At 39.7% G+C, this 15546-nt stretch overlaps 1 protein-coding gene across 4 annotated transcripts in view; it reads right to left on the bottom strand.

The window, feature by feature from the left end:
- Nucleotides 1-4170: 4170 nt before the first annotated feature.
- lrrc4ca (leucine rich repeat containing 4C, genome duplicate a) overlaps nucleotides 4171-15546 on the bottom strand; it is a 162119-nt gene continuing 150743 nt past the window's right edge. For all 4 annotated transcript variants that reach the window (XM_076733482.1, XM_076733483.1, XM_076733486.1 and 1 more), the window contains one exon: nucleotides 4171-9720. In XM_076733482.1, coding sequence (XP_076589597.1) covers nucleotides 7723-9669 — 1947 coding nt within the window. In that variant the 5' untranslated portion in view covers nucleotides 9670-9720 and the 3' untranslated portion in view covers nucleotides 4171-7722. The remainder of the gene's footprint in view (nucleotides 9721-15546) is intronic.

Here is a 15546-nt window from a genome sequence, read left to right on the forward strand (position 1 = left end):
TTTAAGGTGGGGGACTTACCACAAATTTGGGTGATCTCCTGCTCCCAATGGCGTCTCGTCTCCTCTTGTTTGATGTGATGCCACCCCTCCATCCTACTCTCACAGCAGTGGTGGATCTCTCACTGCCAGGAAGAAGAGCAGGCTGCAGGCATCCAGCTTCCACTGCAGTTTGCGTCACCATCAACCCTAACGGTGTCGACCTGGAGACAGAACATCAGGGCCTCTCTCTCCTGCTCTTTAACTGTTGATCATTTCTGCAGCATGTGGAAAACCTGGTTGTCATTAAGTCACTGTAGATGTCACCAGCCTACAAATTTGGATCAGTCCAAAGCCAGCCTCACTTTTCGCTCATCCAACTTCATATTCCAGCCTTAACTTGCTTAAAGCCACATATTTGTCTTGTATTTTTAATTAGCATGGCAAATCACTGACTTCCTGCTTCTCAGGTGACATCCATCCATCTGTCTGCTCAAGTTAACTTCGGTCCGCACTCTGTCAATGTGTAACCTTTGGTACACAGTACATGCTAATAGTGTTCTTCTTCTCCCTGATGACATATAACACATTTTTATTTGATCTTATTTTGAGCTCGTCTGTTGTGATGCAGAATCTGAAAGAAAAGGGCAGCTACTGACCTCAAAAGAGGAACTGTCATCTCAGGGCATCTGGCTGCTTGAGGTCCCAGGGCAGAGGAGGCTGTGAATAAGGGCACATCATCAAATAAATTAAACATACAAAATGTCTATTTTTCTCTCTTTTTCAGGTTTTGGCTGGTATGTTTATGAATCTAGAGCTTGCCTCGGTGCAAAAAAAACTTAAGGTCTGTGCTCTCTGTCCACACAAGCTGCCTTATTTCCTTGATTTATTATATCTTTGAGGCTAAACTTTCGCATATACTGCATCTGCACCTGCTGCTCGTGTCATAGATTTTCTGCCATTGCTAAAAGAGACAAATTTTGTCTTTTGTGCCTGAAAAAGATGCATTGTGACTGTAGGGCAGCAGTTTACTGTGCACAAAGCAGCTTTTGGCAGTGATCATTAAATATTTTTCATATGAGACCCTTAAAAATGTCCATTTCCACCTCGTGTGTTAGCTGGTGTGACCTGCTTTAACCTGGTGTGAGCATACAACAGCTTTACTCTCTATAGCACCTTGAATTACAGAGCTTTATGAACATTGTCCTCTCTGATTGACTGCAAAACATTTTTTACATTTATTTCATGGTCATGTTTGGGGTCCCTGCTGGACATATGTGACCTGTTAGCTTGTGTTAAAAACAGAGCTTACGTGTAAGTCTAACATGATGAGGAAAGCAAAAAAAAAAAAAAAAAAAAAAAAAAAAAAACTGCTGCTGCTCAACCTTTTCTGACGTATTTTTCCTGCATGGTGTTCTGTCTAACCTCAAATATTATACACATAAGAAAAACACAGGCATACCAAACAGTGCACTGGTATTAAGCACCCATTAACTTACTCGAGCCTCAGGAGCAGAATAAATAAGAAAATGAGGAGTTTAATGGTGCATTAGTGAGGAGCCAGTGGAACAGGCCCTAGGCTGTGTTTTGAATCGCCAACTATTATGAAAACCAACCTGTCACACACTTGAAAGAGCAGACCAGTTGGCATTATACATTGTAATGCAATGTTTCCTCAAGGAGTAGACTGCACACTTCAGCTTGTTCCTGATCAAAGATGAAAAGGACGGATGACTTCACCTTTTGGAAGAAGTAGCAAACTTTTGAATTAACTGTGGTGCGCTGTGTTTCCCTGTTATCTAGGGTCTTAACAATGTGACAGCATACACATTTTTGCAGTGTTTTCAATTAGTGGCTGCCAGTTGATATATCTGATTATAGCTGTTTATTTCCAAGCAGATTCATTTGAACTTTTTTTTTTTTTTTTTTTGCATGGAGGATACTCTTCTCACTTCGATTATCATATTGTTGTTAACAGTATTGTATTCCTACATCACACAGACCTTTTTGTATTTATGCTTTGTTTGACAGAGGCTGCCACTGCACCAGCTTTACCTCTAATGGATACAATACGCAAATACAGCAAGCAAAATTAAGAACTGTGACAGTGTGCTGAATAAAGACATGCCAGCACATCTATGATTACTGGACTGGTGTGGTATCTTAAAGCTAGCATACCTTACACATGTTTTGCAGCTACTTACTCATGTAAAAGGTTCTGTGCAGCTGTAGAATTGAGTAAAGACTCTCAGTGGGCTGATCGCTACGAATAACCTTTTCACATTACATTTGATTTTATCTCAATATTGATACTGGTTGACATCGCTGTAAGCTGGAGATCTCAATATGTAATTTCATCGATATGTTGGCAAGATCTTATGTCTCATCCTTTTTGGCCCTCCTTGAGAAGCTGTTTTCATTAGCATGGCCTTAAGCATGACTGAATTTACATGAGGGTCTCACACATGTTGGCTTATGTGGAAGAAGAAAAAAGGTGATGTAAACAATAGACTGTCAGTCTAGATATGCAGTATCAACCTCAGCTGAAGCGGCTTCAGGTTTGGAATAATAACATATCATCAAGAGAAGAAGAGAGTAAGTTTCATTTTGGTAGCTTATTTATAGCATCATATGAGAGTTTAACTGTCTCACATAAAATATTGGTCTGCTCTAAAGAAGCGAGAGAGTGATTAATGAGCTGCCTTGGTGTCACTGGTGTAAGAAAACATTAAAAGAGGAGCACAAACGATGAATCCACTATCATTTATATGTTTTCTGACTGTCAGACATTTTGCAATCCGGTTATCAATCCAACTCTTCAACCTTTGTTCACTTGCTCCTGATTGACCCAAAGGGATGTGAACATACGTGGATCCAGATGTTTACTGTGGCCTTGTATTTTGTGGTATGAGTTGATCATATTATGATCACAATCTTATTTCACTCAGCTAATATACCAAGTGGAGCAATAACTAATGATGGAGAAATGAATTACGAAGTGCAATCATCGTTTGTCTTGTGCTGGAATCTGTTCAGGATTAGATCCCAATTACATGATGCTTTACTAATACACTTTTATTAGCTCTCCATAAGCTAACAAAATAGTATGATGATTGGATTTTACTGAATAGATAGCATCACACAGAGATGTGCAGTTTGAAAGTGACATCACTAGAATATGGTTAAATCTGATCAATACTTTTTTCTGGAAAAAAAAAAAAAAAAAAGAACGGCATTATACTTTCAGTGCTTTAGACTATGAGGTCGCCCCCTCCTAACAAGTTTTGACTTGTGTTGGGTTTAATGCATTAGATTGGACGCCATCCATGAGATAGTGTTTCACAGGGACACCTATGAGTACTCTGAGTGTTGTCTGAATTGTAGTTTAGCACAGAAAACCAACTGTTTTCAGTAGCGCTGTTATCATGGTGACATTTTTAAGGGCTCTTGAAAGAAAAATAATGCACAGTTTTAATACTTCAAGTATGATTCCAAGTTCTGTCATTGTCACCTCAACTGGAAAGTTTTAAGGTAACTGGACCCCTCATCTATGTGAAGACACATCATTTTAAATTATTTAACAAGTTAAGAATTTGACAGAATACTAGCAGAATAGTGAATGTACTGCATGTTTGGGTATGTGGTGCTTTTAAACACTGTCTCATTCAGTCCTCTAAAGTCCTGCATGGTTTCCCATGTCAGTACGTCCCTGCAGCAGTGGTACAAAGATGAATGTCTGTGATTTCATTTCACTTGCTGGAGTGACTGGTTTTATACTGACGCCATGTAACTACACTTTAGATTGTATGGTTATACACATGTTAAGAAGGCATTATGATTGCATCCTTACCATGAACCTGCATTTTCATAAATACTGTTGTAAAGAATGACAACAAAAGTATTAAAAATAGACAAAGATCCTATCTTTTTCCCTAATTTTGATGACGACTGGAAACCGTCATAAATTATTATGATCAAAAGTAACAAAAGAGTCATTGAAATTAATCAATTAGGTTTGAAACAGTTATCATCGTTGTAATAAATACTGGAATTACAAAAAATTAATCATTCAAAAAAGCGTGTGAATGGAGTGGAAAAGACAATGTAACCTACATTGTTTCCTAAAGTTTGTTTTAATGTTACACAGTTTTCTCTGTCAAACCTCCACGGTGTGAAAACAAGAATCAGACAATACAGAAAAACAACAATAGTTTATTTTAACCATATTTTGTGTATGAACTACAAACTCTGGTCTCTATAATCGATCTCCATATCTTTTAAAGGTCATGAAAGAATGCTTACATGAAAATCAATCTCTTATTCGTTTACATCATGTTTCTCTTTTTCACTTTTAGAACAGGTTGTTGGCACATGTAAAATCAAAATTTAAAAATTTTTGTTTTTGTTTTGTTTTATTCTCAAAATGTATTTTTTCATATAAATCTACCACTAGAACAGCATTCAATCTCAGAAGAAAAGAAAAGAACGTGAAAAAAAAAATAATGTTGACCAAAAATATTTAGATATCTTACATACATGAGACAGCTCGACTAAAATGCAACAAATTTACGATTTAAATTTTCAGACGATTTACCTCCAACTAAAGGCAAAAAGGGAAGATGGTTACACTCTCTTACATAAACTGAGTAGAATTGTGATCCACATCCCACCACTAGGAACTCAAACACAGACTTAATGACACACACTCAGGTCATTCTATGGTTTACAAATGTGCCAAACTCCACAGAAGTATAATTATGAGATAAATAGTGTCTGAATGAGCCGAAAGAAAGCTTGATATGGGCTAATGGGGTATCTCATTCGGTCTGAACTCAGGGACCCCATGTTTATAGGAGTCTCTGTGCACTACATTCAAAGTGAATAAATGAAGTTGTGTTTACTGAACAAATCTCCAGAATAATCTCATTATCAAGTGATCTTGAAACAGTTTCCATACTGAGTAGATAACTTGCCTCGTGCATTTGCACCCATAATGGTATCAAACCTCCCATTAATAGTTTCCACTGCAGCCTCCATAATTCTTAACCTGGAGGAGGAGGAGAAATATAAATAAAAAATATAAATAAAATGATGCTGCTTCACACGGGACTAATATTATCAGATTACCTCCGCACTGGGTGGAATATAGACGGTAATTTGCTACAGAGTTTGTAACAGATTACATAATCTGTGCAGTTATTGTATTACATATCGCAAGAGGACCCCAGGTAATACTAGTCTTGTGTGAATAGGGCTTTAGATTACTATCTTGTTTTAATTTAATTGTCTTTTCATATCCTACTGCTGCTGTATCTCCTTTATTCCCCCTACTGGAAAGATGCAGAAGCATTTAAGATGAAGTAGCCTTTTTGTCTTTTAGCTTAAAACTTGTCTTTTTGAGTAGAAAGCACTCTCTCCATGTAGGCTTTCAAGGTGTTTGTTTATAGTTATGCCCACCTGATGACATTTTGTTCAGATGTCTTCACTTTTGCATGTGGGATAGTGAACTCCTACCAAACTTGCACTCAGATGCACTTTGTTTAAGGATGTAGAGAAAAGGGCTAGCTAGTATACTTCAGAGTGGTTTTGCCCAGTGGAGGGACAGGAGACACTGTAACAAGCTACAAACTTTACAGCTCGTAAGCTTGAGAGAGAGTTGTGTTTCTGTGGATGTGTTGATATTTTATTTCTGCTTCTACCATTCCCAGTAGAGTCCACTGTAATCCAAGCTGATCAGAGCGACTGATCTTTGTGAAATGGCAAATCATGTACTTTTTTTGTACTAACAGACACCTCTCAAGCCTACAGAAGCCAAGTGTTTGAAACTCACAGCATACTTTAACGGATTTTGGGTGCAGTTCCACTTCCAGTTTTAAGGTTAGTGGTGTGCATAGTGACACCACAGAAGGTATGCCACTATCTGTATCTGTAATAGCAGTTTTTATGAGTTCTCCTCTATATAATTCCTTACTGTAACATCTTGATATAATGAAAACACAAAGCTGAATTATGCATGGCAGTGGCTTGACCTCTTTGTATATTTTACTCCTAGGGGAGCAAAAACTGCACTAATTTGCTAAAAATAAGCCTGGGATCTCTCTCTAAGTGTTGGATCTGACAAATGTCTGCCTAACCTGTGCATTTATGGTGCCTGATGCCATTTTTCACAGTGGGGGTTTGAAATGGCTTCCAGGGTATGGGCGCCTGCAGAGCTGTGTCCATCCAAAGCCCATGGGCACATCAATTAAAATGGAAATTGCGTTGTCGCTAAGGGAGAGGGAGAGACGCAGGTGCAACCCAAACATCTGGTTGATGCCCGATCCCACACATTCACCCCTAAAGCCTCCTGCAGCATAAGCCCTGCCGCTCAGGGCCAAGTCCTGTGGTTGGCAGGGGCAGGGTGTGAATCTGGGGCTGCCAGGCACTGCCCATGTGGAAATGTGGCACACAGATGACAGGCAATGTGCTCAGACAGCTGTATAAAGGGTTTGCGCTCTTTCTTCAGCTCATCAGTCTGCTCCTGATAGCACTCAGTCCTGCAGTGCTGCAGATGAGGTAAGGGGTCCCAGCATGAAAAGGGTGGCTTCAAAGCAATCATCTTCATATGCAACAGTACAAAGCACTGTAAGGTAAAGGTGAGACCATGATACATTGGAAACATTTGGAGGCAGTGGAATTGGCAGTTGCCAGAATTTAAGATGAGCTACACTTTGAGCTTAAGATGAGCTAGACTTTCCCCTATTCCCAATCACAATTATGTTAATTCTAAAGTACCCATTAATGCTGCTTCTGCATCACGACCTTCAGAATTAAAATGGTCTTAATGCAATTAATGGAATGCTCTCTACAATAATAAGAACATATCTTGAGTCAAAAAAAGTGGCGATTATTGATAAAACAATACTTAGCATATACATTAGGAACACAAAGACAAATGTAAGTGTATTTCACAGTTAATCGATAGAATTTAATTTTACTGAAATGTACTCCTAATAGTGAGCCTCGACTTTTACAACAGCAGAACGCAGGACATATTCCCCTCATTTACGATCCTCAGTCTATTGATGACAGAGTAGAGAGTGCCTAATATGTATGTGACAGTTATAATTAAACAGTGAATTATGATCAAATTTCATCACTGACAGTTCTGTCACTCACTGTAAAATTAGAAACAAGTGTTTAATTCATCTCAGTTACAGATGGTCACAAAAGATTTCATCACTTAATCCACAGCTGGAGAAGATCACTAGATTTCTAGATTCCTTTGATACATGAGGAAATGAGGTCACTATCTCATCTGATCTAAAGTCTGCAGTTTACCAGAAATGAACAATAATTTGGTTCGGGAGTTTCTCTTCGACAGATGTCTTCAAACAGAGTTTCAAAGCATATTAGTAAACCAATCATGTGAAATGAGAGGAAGAAAATAAAAGCATGAATTAAGTGCTGAAAAAATAATTGCAGAATACAGTTTTTTCTTGATTTAACCACAATACTTTTTTTTTCTTAAATAAATAACTTCTGTTTTGTAAAGACACTTTTTGAAACAGTAGACATACCCTAATTCCCAAAGTCATTGAATAAACATAACCAGTTACTGATTTGCCAGACACACGTTTCCAAACCTCCATGTTTGAGCTACAGTCCTCACAAGCAATTGTCAGTAATGTCCTGTCAGTAATATCTTTATGTAATTCCATCAGTTTTATAGTGTCTCATTTTGAAAAAAAAAAAAAAAAAAAAGTATTAGATTTGAGTCTCTTGTACATTGTCTTTTGAGCTGGCCCGGATTAACAAAGGTTCATGCGCTGAGCTGTGTATGGAGTTGATAGTGGAGGCATGGTTGTATGCAGTCTTGTAGGTGTTATAGTGGTTGAGGTGCTCGTGCTCAAGAGGAGGCAGAGTCAGGTGGCCCTCCATGCCTGGGCCTCCTGTTACACAGTCCTCATCCACATTGATGATCTCAATGGTGCGTGTGGGTGCATGGTGGTTCTGCTGGTGGTGCTGTTTGCGCATCTTGTAGAAGATAATCAGCATGACAGCTGCCATGAGTGTGATTGCAACAAAGCAGCCAATGATGATCTTGGTCGTCTTCATGACCTCATCCAAGCCGTTCAGCGAGCCGTCCCCGACCAGCTCCGTGACGGGAATTGTGTAAGTCTTCTCTGTGGCGCGGGTGGAGAGCGGGGTCCGGACTGTGGTGGTTGTTGTAGAGGTGGGTGAAACAGACTCCCATGTGCCAGCAGAGGGGGTGGGGCCTACCTTCTGCTGCACAGCAGTGGTGAAGCCTTCATTATGTGGCGTTTCTATGGTCTCCACTGTCACTGTGGTGAAGTAGCTGAAGCTGCTATTCTCTGTAGAGGACACATTGAGCGTGGCAGATGCTGTCGTGTTACCCGCAGAATTACTGACCATACATGTATACGTGCCTGTGTCCTGCATGGTAACATTGGTGAAGTTCAGAGTGCCGTCATTCAGCACAGAGATTCTGACCTTGTACGCGCCGTGTGTCATGATGGAACCGTTGGGTGTAATCCAGCTCACTGAGGTCAAGGAGCTGGCTCTGCATTTCAACTCTGCAGCACTTCCCTCTGTCACATTTAGGTCTGCGGGAGGCTCCACAATAACAGGAGCATAACAATGAAAGTAGTTCTGGTCCAGCTCGCCAATGTATCGCCCCTTATGGTGGGATGGTGAGCTGCAGCGGGCGCAGCAGCTGGTGTTTGCTGGCACCATCTCCTTTAGCCACCAGCTTAGCCAGAGGATGTCACAGTTACAATTCCACGGGTTGTGGTGCAAGTGCACCCTCTCGAGGTGATGTAAAGGAGTGAAGAGATCATGGGGCAAGAGGGTAAGATTGTTATGGGCCAGATTGAGCTCCACTAGTGACTGCAGGTCATCAAAAGAGTTCCTTTCTATGGTCTGAATCTGGGCATGCATCATCCATAGCTTCTGCAAATGGATGAGCCCTTTAAAGGAGCCAGGTCGGATGACAGAGAGCTGGTTCCCTGACATCTCCAGTTCATCCAGCTTCACCAGGGGAATAAGATTGGGAATTTCCTTCAGATTGCACATTCCCAGATTTAAGTAGCGCAGATTGCTCAGCCCTTCAAATGCCCCCTCAGATATGTATGACAGCCGTTTGAGCTCCCCAAGGTCCAGCCGCCGTAATGAGGGCACTCTGTTGAAAGCATAGGAGGGAATGCTCTCTATGGGGTTATTTCTCAGCCAAAGCTCCTTTAGTTTGGACAGGTACTCAAATGCCCCGTTTGGGATAGTAGTGAGGCGATTATCAAAAAGCTCCAAGGTATTGAGGCTGGCCAGTCCATTGAAGGCCCCCAGCTCGATTTTGCGTATGTGGTTTTTGCTCAGCTGCAGGATCTCCAGATGTCTTAGGTGCTTGAAGCTGTCCACCTTTATGACCTGAATGAGATTTTCTTGCAGATTCAGGTAGCGTGTGTTGGTAGAGATGCCATCAGGGACATCCCGCAGGCCTCGCCGGGTGCAGATGACTTTGCTGAACTGGTTACTGCAGGAGCAGACAGAGGGGCACGTCTGAGCACGCACCAGCCCTGCCACCACCAGCAGCTGGAGGGCCAGAAGCAGCACAAACAAAGGGTCGGACAAGGCCCGGTTCCACCTAGGACCTCGCATCATCTGCTGCTGCTGAGAGGAGGTCATCTTGTTTAACATTCATAATTCATTGACTGGTCTCCCACTCTTTGGAAAGAGGATTAGGGCTCACTGGAATGAAATGAGAGACAGAAGAGATGCATTAGATAATTGAATGCACAGGTGCAAGGCATGTTTGAGGTTATCATGTCACTTACAAAAAAAACATGAAACATTGCAAATTAGATATCTCAAAAAAGTAAACATTGAGAGATAGTATTTAAATTTGTGTTTCTGTTGCAGCCACTCATAATCACACATACATGCAACCAAAACAAACAACCCTCATGGAGTGCCTTGTATCCTTTTTTGTTTCTGGGTTCACTGTCCTCCTCGCACTCTCAATCTTAGTCACATAAAATAAAATCACAATGAAGCCGCCAAATTTAGTGCTGTATCTCTGCAGGAAGAGGAAAGCAGGGAAGAAAAGCAGCTTTGACTGCTGTGTTGTGTGATTTATATGTTAGACTGGGGGAACATAAATAATAAGGAAGCTCGCCACCCACCAGTCCTTCAATCGAGTCGAGATATCTGGAAATGTCTGATTACAACTCACAGTTCCTCAAAGGCACGTATGTGACTGGGATGTCAAACCAGCACGCCAAAATGGGACCGGGGAATTTGTTTGTGTAATGCTTTATGTATCACGCCAGAGGAAACAGTGGAAATACAAACAATGTGCTCTTTGATTAAGATTTACTGTGTGCAAGAGAGATGATGCCATGGTAGCTATAGAGTGTACCTCAATAACTGATGTTCATTTAATTGATTCAGCGGCTGTTATCCTCCTGATTTCTACTTGACAATACCAGCATTCCTCACAGTTGTTCATGTGGTTGCATAGTGAATAATGGTTGAATACATGTGCTGCAAATACAAGCAGGAATATGAGGCAGCAGGGAGACACATTTACAAGTCATGTAAAATATGAGCATTAAAAGTGGGCTGAAAACATTAGGATACACATATACAGAATGTCCCTTATGCAATAACTGGATTAACAGCAGCAAAGCCATCGTGATCAGTCATGAATCACTACATGAGTACATACCACACCGTGTAGTATCTAGATACTATAGTATAGTGACCTGTGGTATCTATATCATCTGAACTATTGAGATTGAATTAAAATCCCACCCAGCCATCCTGTGGAAATACACATCAATAAAGAGACAGCTTGTTGTGCTGCTAACATGCTAATTACCTAAGCTTCAGTGCTCATGTATGACACCTATGCGACTTCAAAAAGAAATGTATCAGAACCTGGTAAAGCTAATGGAAGTGAATCATATTTTCACCAATTTACTGTTAAAGATTACATTATGGCGTTCAGTAATCAATACATACACCTTACAGAAATTGCTGTATGTAAATGCTGAGATGGGCATATTAGTTTTCATCATTGTCACAGATTTTTTTTCCTCTCTAAGTAAAAGCGAGGGAAACATTCGGAAGTGAGTCACAGAGCTAACATAGAGAACAAGAAACATTTATAGAGCCTCTAATCTACCTGACCTGAATGTTTTTGAATGTGGGAGGAAACTGGAGTACTTTCAGAAAATCAATGCGAACATGAGGAGAAAAATATGAACTTCACTCAGGAAGTGCTAGAGTTACAACCTGCAGTGAAATGACTGATAAATACAGCTAAATGTGTTGTTAAGCCACAAATAGTGAAAGCGAATCACCACATTTGTCATGAGGAGAACGACTGTCACACAAACAAGTTTTAATCTATAAACAGAGTAATGAGCTCCGTGAGATGAGGGCTCTCTTTGGATGCAGTTGATGAATCAAGTGAAATTGCTGTCACATTTAAATAGGTAATCAAAAATAAAAATTATTTATTGTTATTGAGTCAGTTGTTACTGACACTGTGATTTTAGAACACAAATTAACAAAATAATAAAATTTGAAAATGGTGCGTGACATTCTGAAAAGGGCTCATCTCTGGGTGTCTGCAAACCAAGACGTGCATGACCATCAGATCAGCTCAAAGGTGAATTAGAAAGACTTGAGATGACTGTATTATGCTGACACACACACACACACACACACACACACACACACACTCACAAGAAAAGAAATAAATAAATGCATGAAAATAAAAATTAATTCCAGATTTTACAACCCTCACTTTTTTGCAGTGCAGCAACATTAACATGACATCTGATTTCTGAACAGAATAGAATGAATCAGCGACATGAATGTTGTTGTGGGATTACAGTATTTTCTTCTTATATACAGTATGTTCGACACACTGCCTAATCTGCAACAGAAAGCTCTTTCCTTAAGAACGAGCAAGCTATTACTGTAACTACTGATTAATTGCTTGATTACTGACTCCATTAATTCTTCAATTACAAAATTCAAATTCCAAGAAGCCAAAGCCTGAGGGTGGAGCAAGAATGTGCTTTCATGCAGGGGACCAAACAAATGTGACAGGGATCACACACCAGGCTGAAAATCACATTCCATTATGGCGGCTTTTAATTTGTGAGGATTTAAAACCTAGCAGAAAAAATGACAGAAAATGGGGTTTATGGGACAATGAGGTTCCTGCTTGCATGTTATGCTGACCCTTTCTGACATGAGCTATAATAAAAGTGAGCATTTACAGGAATATTTATGGTACACACTTATTATTCAGACAAGTGGCATGTTTTTTTTTCAAGGTGAAAAATATGCTGCACAGTTTGGATTTGTGAATAACTGTCCCTCGGATAAGGAATCCCTGTATCTTATTCCGCTATTTACTCATCCTCTTCAACAGATCAAACCTTGAAAAGAGATAAACAATGAATCAGCAGAACAGAATCCAAATTATGGCAGCAGAAAAGATGAAGTTGATTTACAAATCAAAACAATGCGTCCTCACACTGACAATGAAAGCAGCAAAATTGGATTTACGTGCGCAGTGAAGGAATTAGATTACAAGAGATATGGAAAATGAGATTAAGAAAAGAATGCATTTTCAAACTTTTGTCCTAAGAGATTGTGAACTGCCAGCTGTCTCTTTGTCTGGTAGAGAGTACTAAAGCATGACCCAGATTAGCAGGACTGCAGACAATTGAAGAGCAAGATCTGCAACATTTCTGAGTAATTTCTGGTTATGAAGTGGAAACAATTTACACTGAAGCCAGCCATACAAAGAAACTCGGAACATGACTGCATCTGTTTAGCAGCATAGATGACAAAAAAGCATCTTTCATCTGTCACATGACAAAGTACCTTAAAGTGAATTCATATGGTCCATAGACATTCCATTAACCAGGACTCTGTGTTGGTTTGGAGTTACTGTATTACATTATAGATGCCACATTTCTTGGTACATGAATATATATATAGTGGTATGGATTAGCGTTAATTTAGTGACAACTGAATGTGAGGATGTTTCTGAATTGACTTTCCCAAAATTGACTGACTTGTTATTAGTGTAGGTCTAGTTTGCCAAATTCAACAATTTAAATAGCATGCTATTAAATCAATATGTTTTGGGAGGTATAACTGTGTGTCATCAGCATAAAAATGCATTGATAGATTTTATGCGCATTTTTAAGTATCTGATTAGACAAGGAACGGAATTGGTAAAATTATGGAAAAAACTCGTAAAAAGCTTTTTTTTTTTATGCTCGTCTGAGGTTAACTTAATTCATGTGACTGATCAGCATCATATTCTTGTGCCCTCATATTCTGCAATGGTATGATGTTTTTTCTGAGAAGGATTGGCGCCACCTACTGCTTGTCTCGATGAACCAACTCCTAATAACATAAGAGTAGTGGATGGGAACAAGTATTTATTCACATCTTCTTTTGCCCATTTACTCGAAATACGTTTAAAATGTGTGAAGCATTTGGATGGAAACCTACGTATAGACTCATAGTTTAACTGACTCCTCTTTACACTAACATGCATATAATAGAGTATGATACACTACAAGACAAAAGAAAGTAATGCTCCGTCTTGATAATTGTATACTGTACAATCAGCATTTTATTTGAATAAAAATGAGGATAGGTGGCTTATCTGTTTGTAGTACTGCAGTAACAACATAGACTGGTATGAATCTTTTTCTGTAAGACACTTACAAATGTGCCTGTAGAAAATTGCACGTGCCACATTACTCCACCATCAGGGTGTAGTTACATCAACCAGCCCCCTGCTAGTTCTTCCACAAAGCCTCCCTGACCATTTGTCATCAGTAGACTTAAAGGTGACCACTGGGAATTAACTTTGGCAGCCATAGAAACAAGAGACTCGTCTTTTTGCATGACACAACTAATCAATACTCATACAGCATAAATTCAGCAGCTGTCTCACTGAGCTCTCTTTTTCAGCCAGTTTATCTACAGACTCAATACAATGACCAGTCTTTAAACCAGCTGCATCTAACATCACATAACACATACAGATGTTTGTTTTACCCTGAGCAACCAGGCCAACAATTTGTAATATTGTGTAAATAAGCCAATCAGAGAGATCAGAAACGAATGGGAAATATTAGTACTTTTAGTTTAGAGAATTAATGAATAACAATAATTATAGTGTCAGTGTTTTCTTTGTATAAAATCAGCTGATCTTATGTCTATGATTCAACTATCTGCATCAGAGTTTATTACCTAAGGCTTGCACCTTAATAGCTTACCATACTTTCACAAGTGGTGCACATCTATTCAGCTGGTCATGTGTCTCGACTCTATTCATATTTTAGATGTACTTAAGATGGATAAGGCATTTAGCTCGGGTAAGTCCAGTGTTTCATCATAACATTCTTTTATTTTTCATGGCTGAATGCACAGAGTTCTGGAGCTGGTTTCTCCTGTGCACACATTGCGCTGCACAGCAGTTTCCACTGCGTCCTGCCTTTTTCATGAGTACAGTAATTTTGGAGTCTGTATCGTATTTTTGCATTATAAATCAGCCAGAAAAGCCAGAATGAATTATTTAGCAGGGATACAGGAAATTCTAGTGGGGCTAGAGCCCCCTAAAATAGGTCTGGTGACGCCACCGCTTGGCAAAAAGCAGTGAGCGATTTTCTTCTGCTCTCTTTCCAGGATAAACAAACATTTCCTGTCTTCACTCTTTACAAACACATTCGTGGCTTCATTTGAAAGGTGAGGAAAGTGCGAGGGGACTCACCGGAGGCTTTCTTCACTCAGCTAATGCTTGAGTGTCCGCTGATTATTAACTTTTTAGAGAGAGTGACTGGCACAGGCCGTGTGTTTCACACTGCATGGCAATGAGGGGGAAGGGTGAGGAGAGATTGTAGAGTGAGAGGAAGGTCGGCATGTAGGCTATAGTGAGAAAGAGAGAGGGGAAGAGAGAGGAAGAGAGAGGGAGAGAGATTAATGAGATATAAATCAAATCAGGTCACTACTTGATAATGCCAGCAATCGCGCAACAGCTCCAAATATAAACCAGAATCCTTTATGGATTCCAGTGTGGGAGGGATACCAACCGCATGCATCACAAGCATTTATCTTTTTCCTTCTCCTCTCCCTCTCACCGTGTCATCTTTGCCATGTAGCCATATTTTGCATACAGTGTTTGGTCACTGTTTATCTCCACCAGTATATTATGATTTCACTGGGATGAAGACAAGATATGACATCCTCCCTTTGAGCCAGTGTCACTGCTCTGTATCTCGTGTTAATATTTTGAGGTCGAAAACAGTGTGTCACACAGTATGACTCAACTGCTTTGCTTCTATGTTTGTAATTTTTAATCATTTCTTTTTTTCTTTTTTTGTCTCCTAAATGACTCATTTTTTTCAGCATTTTAATCTAACTTTAACACTTTAATGACACTGATTGGTTGTCTTCACTGACAACAGCTAAAATACTAAGAAATGTTACTTATAAACAGCAAATAAAACTGAAATGTGTTTCTCTTTTAGT

This window comes from Chaetodon auriga, chromosome 6 (genome assembly GCF_051107435.1).
Source record: "Chaetodon auriga isolate fChaAug3 chromosome 6, fChaAug3.hap1, whole genome shotgun sequence".
NCBI classification, from domain to species: Eukaryota; Metazoa; Chordata; class Actinopteri; order Chaetodontiformes; family Chaetodontidae; genus Chaetodon; species Chaetodon auriga.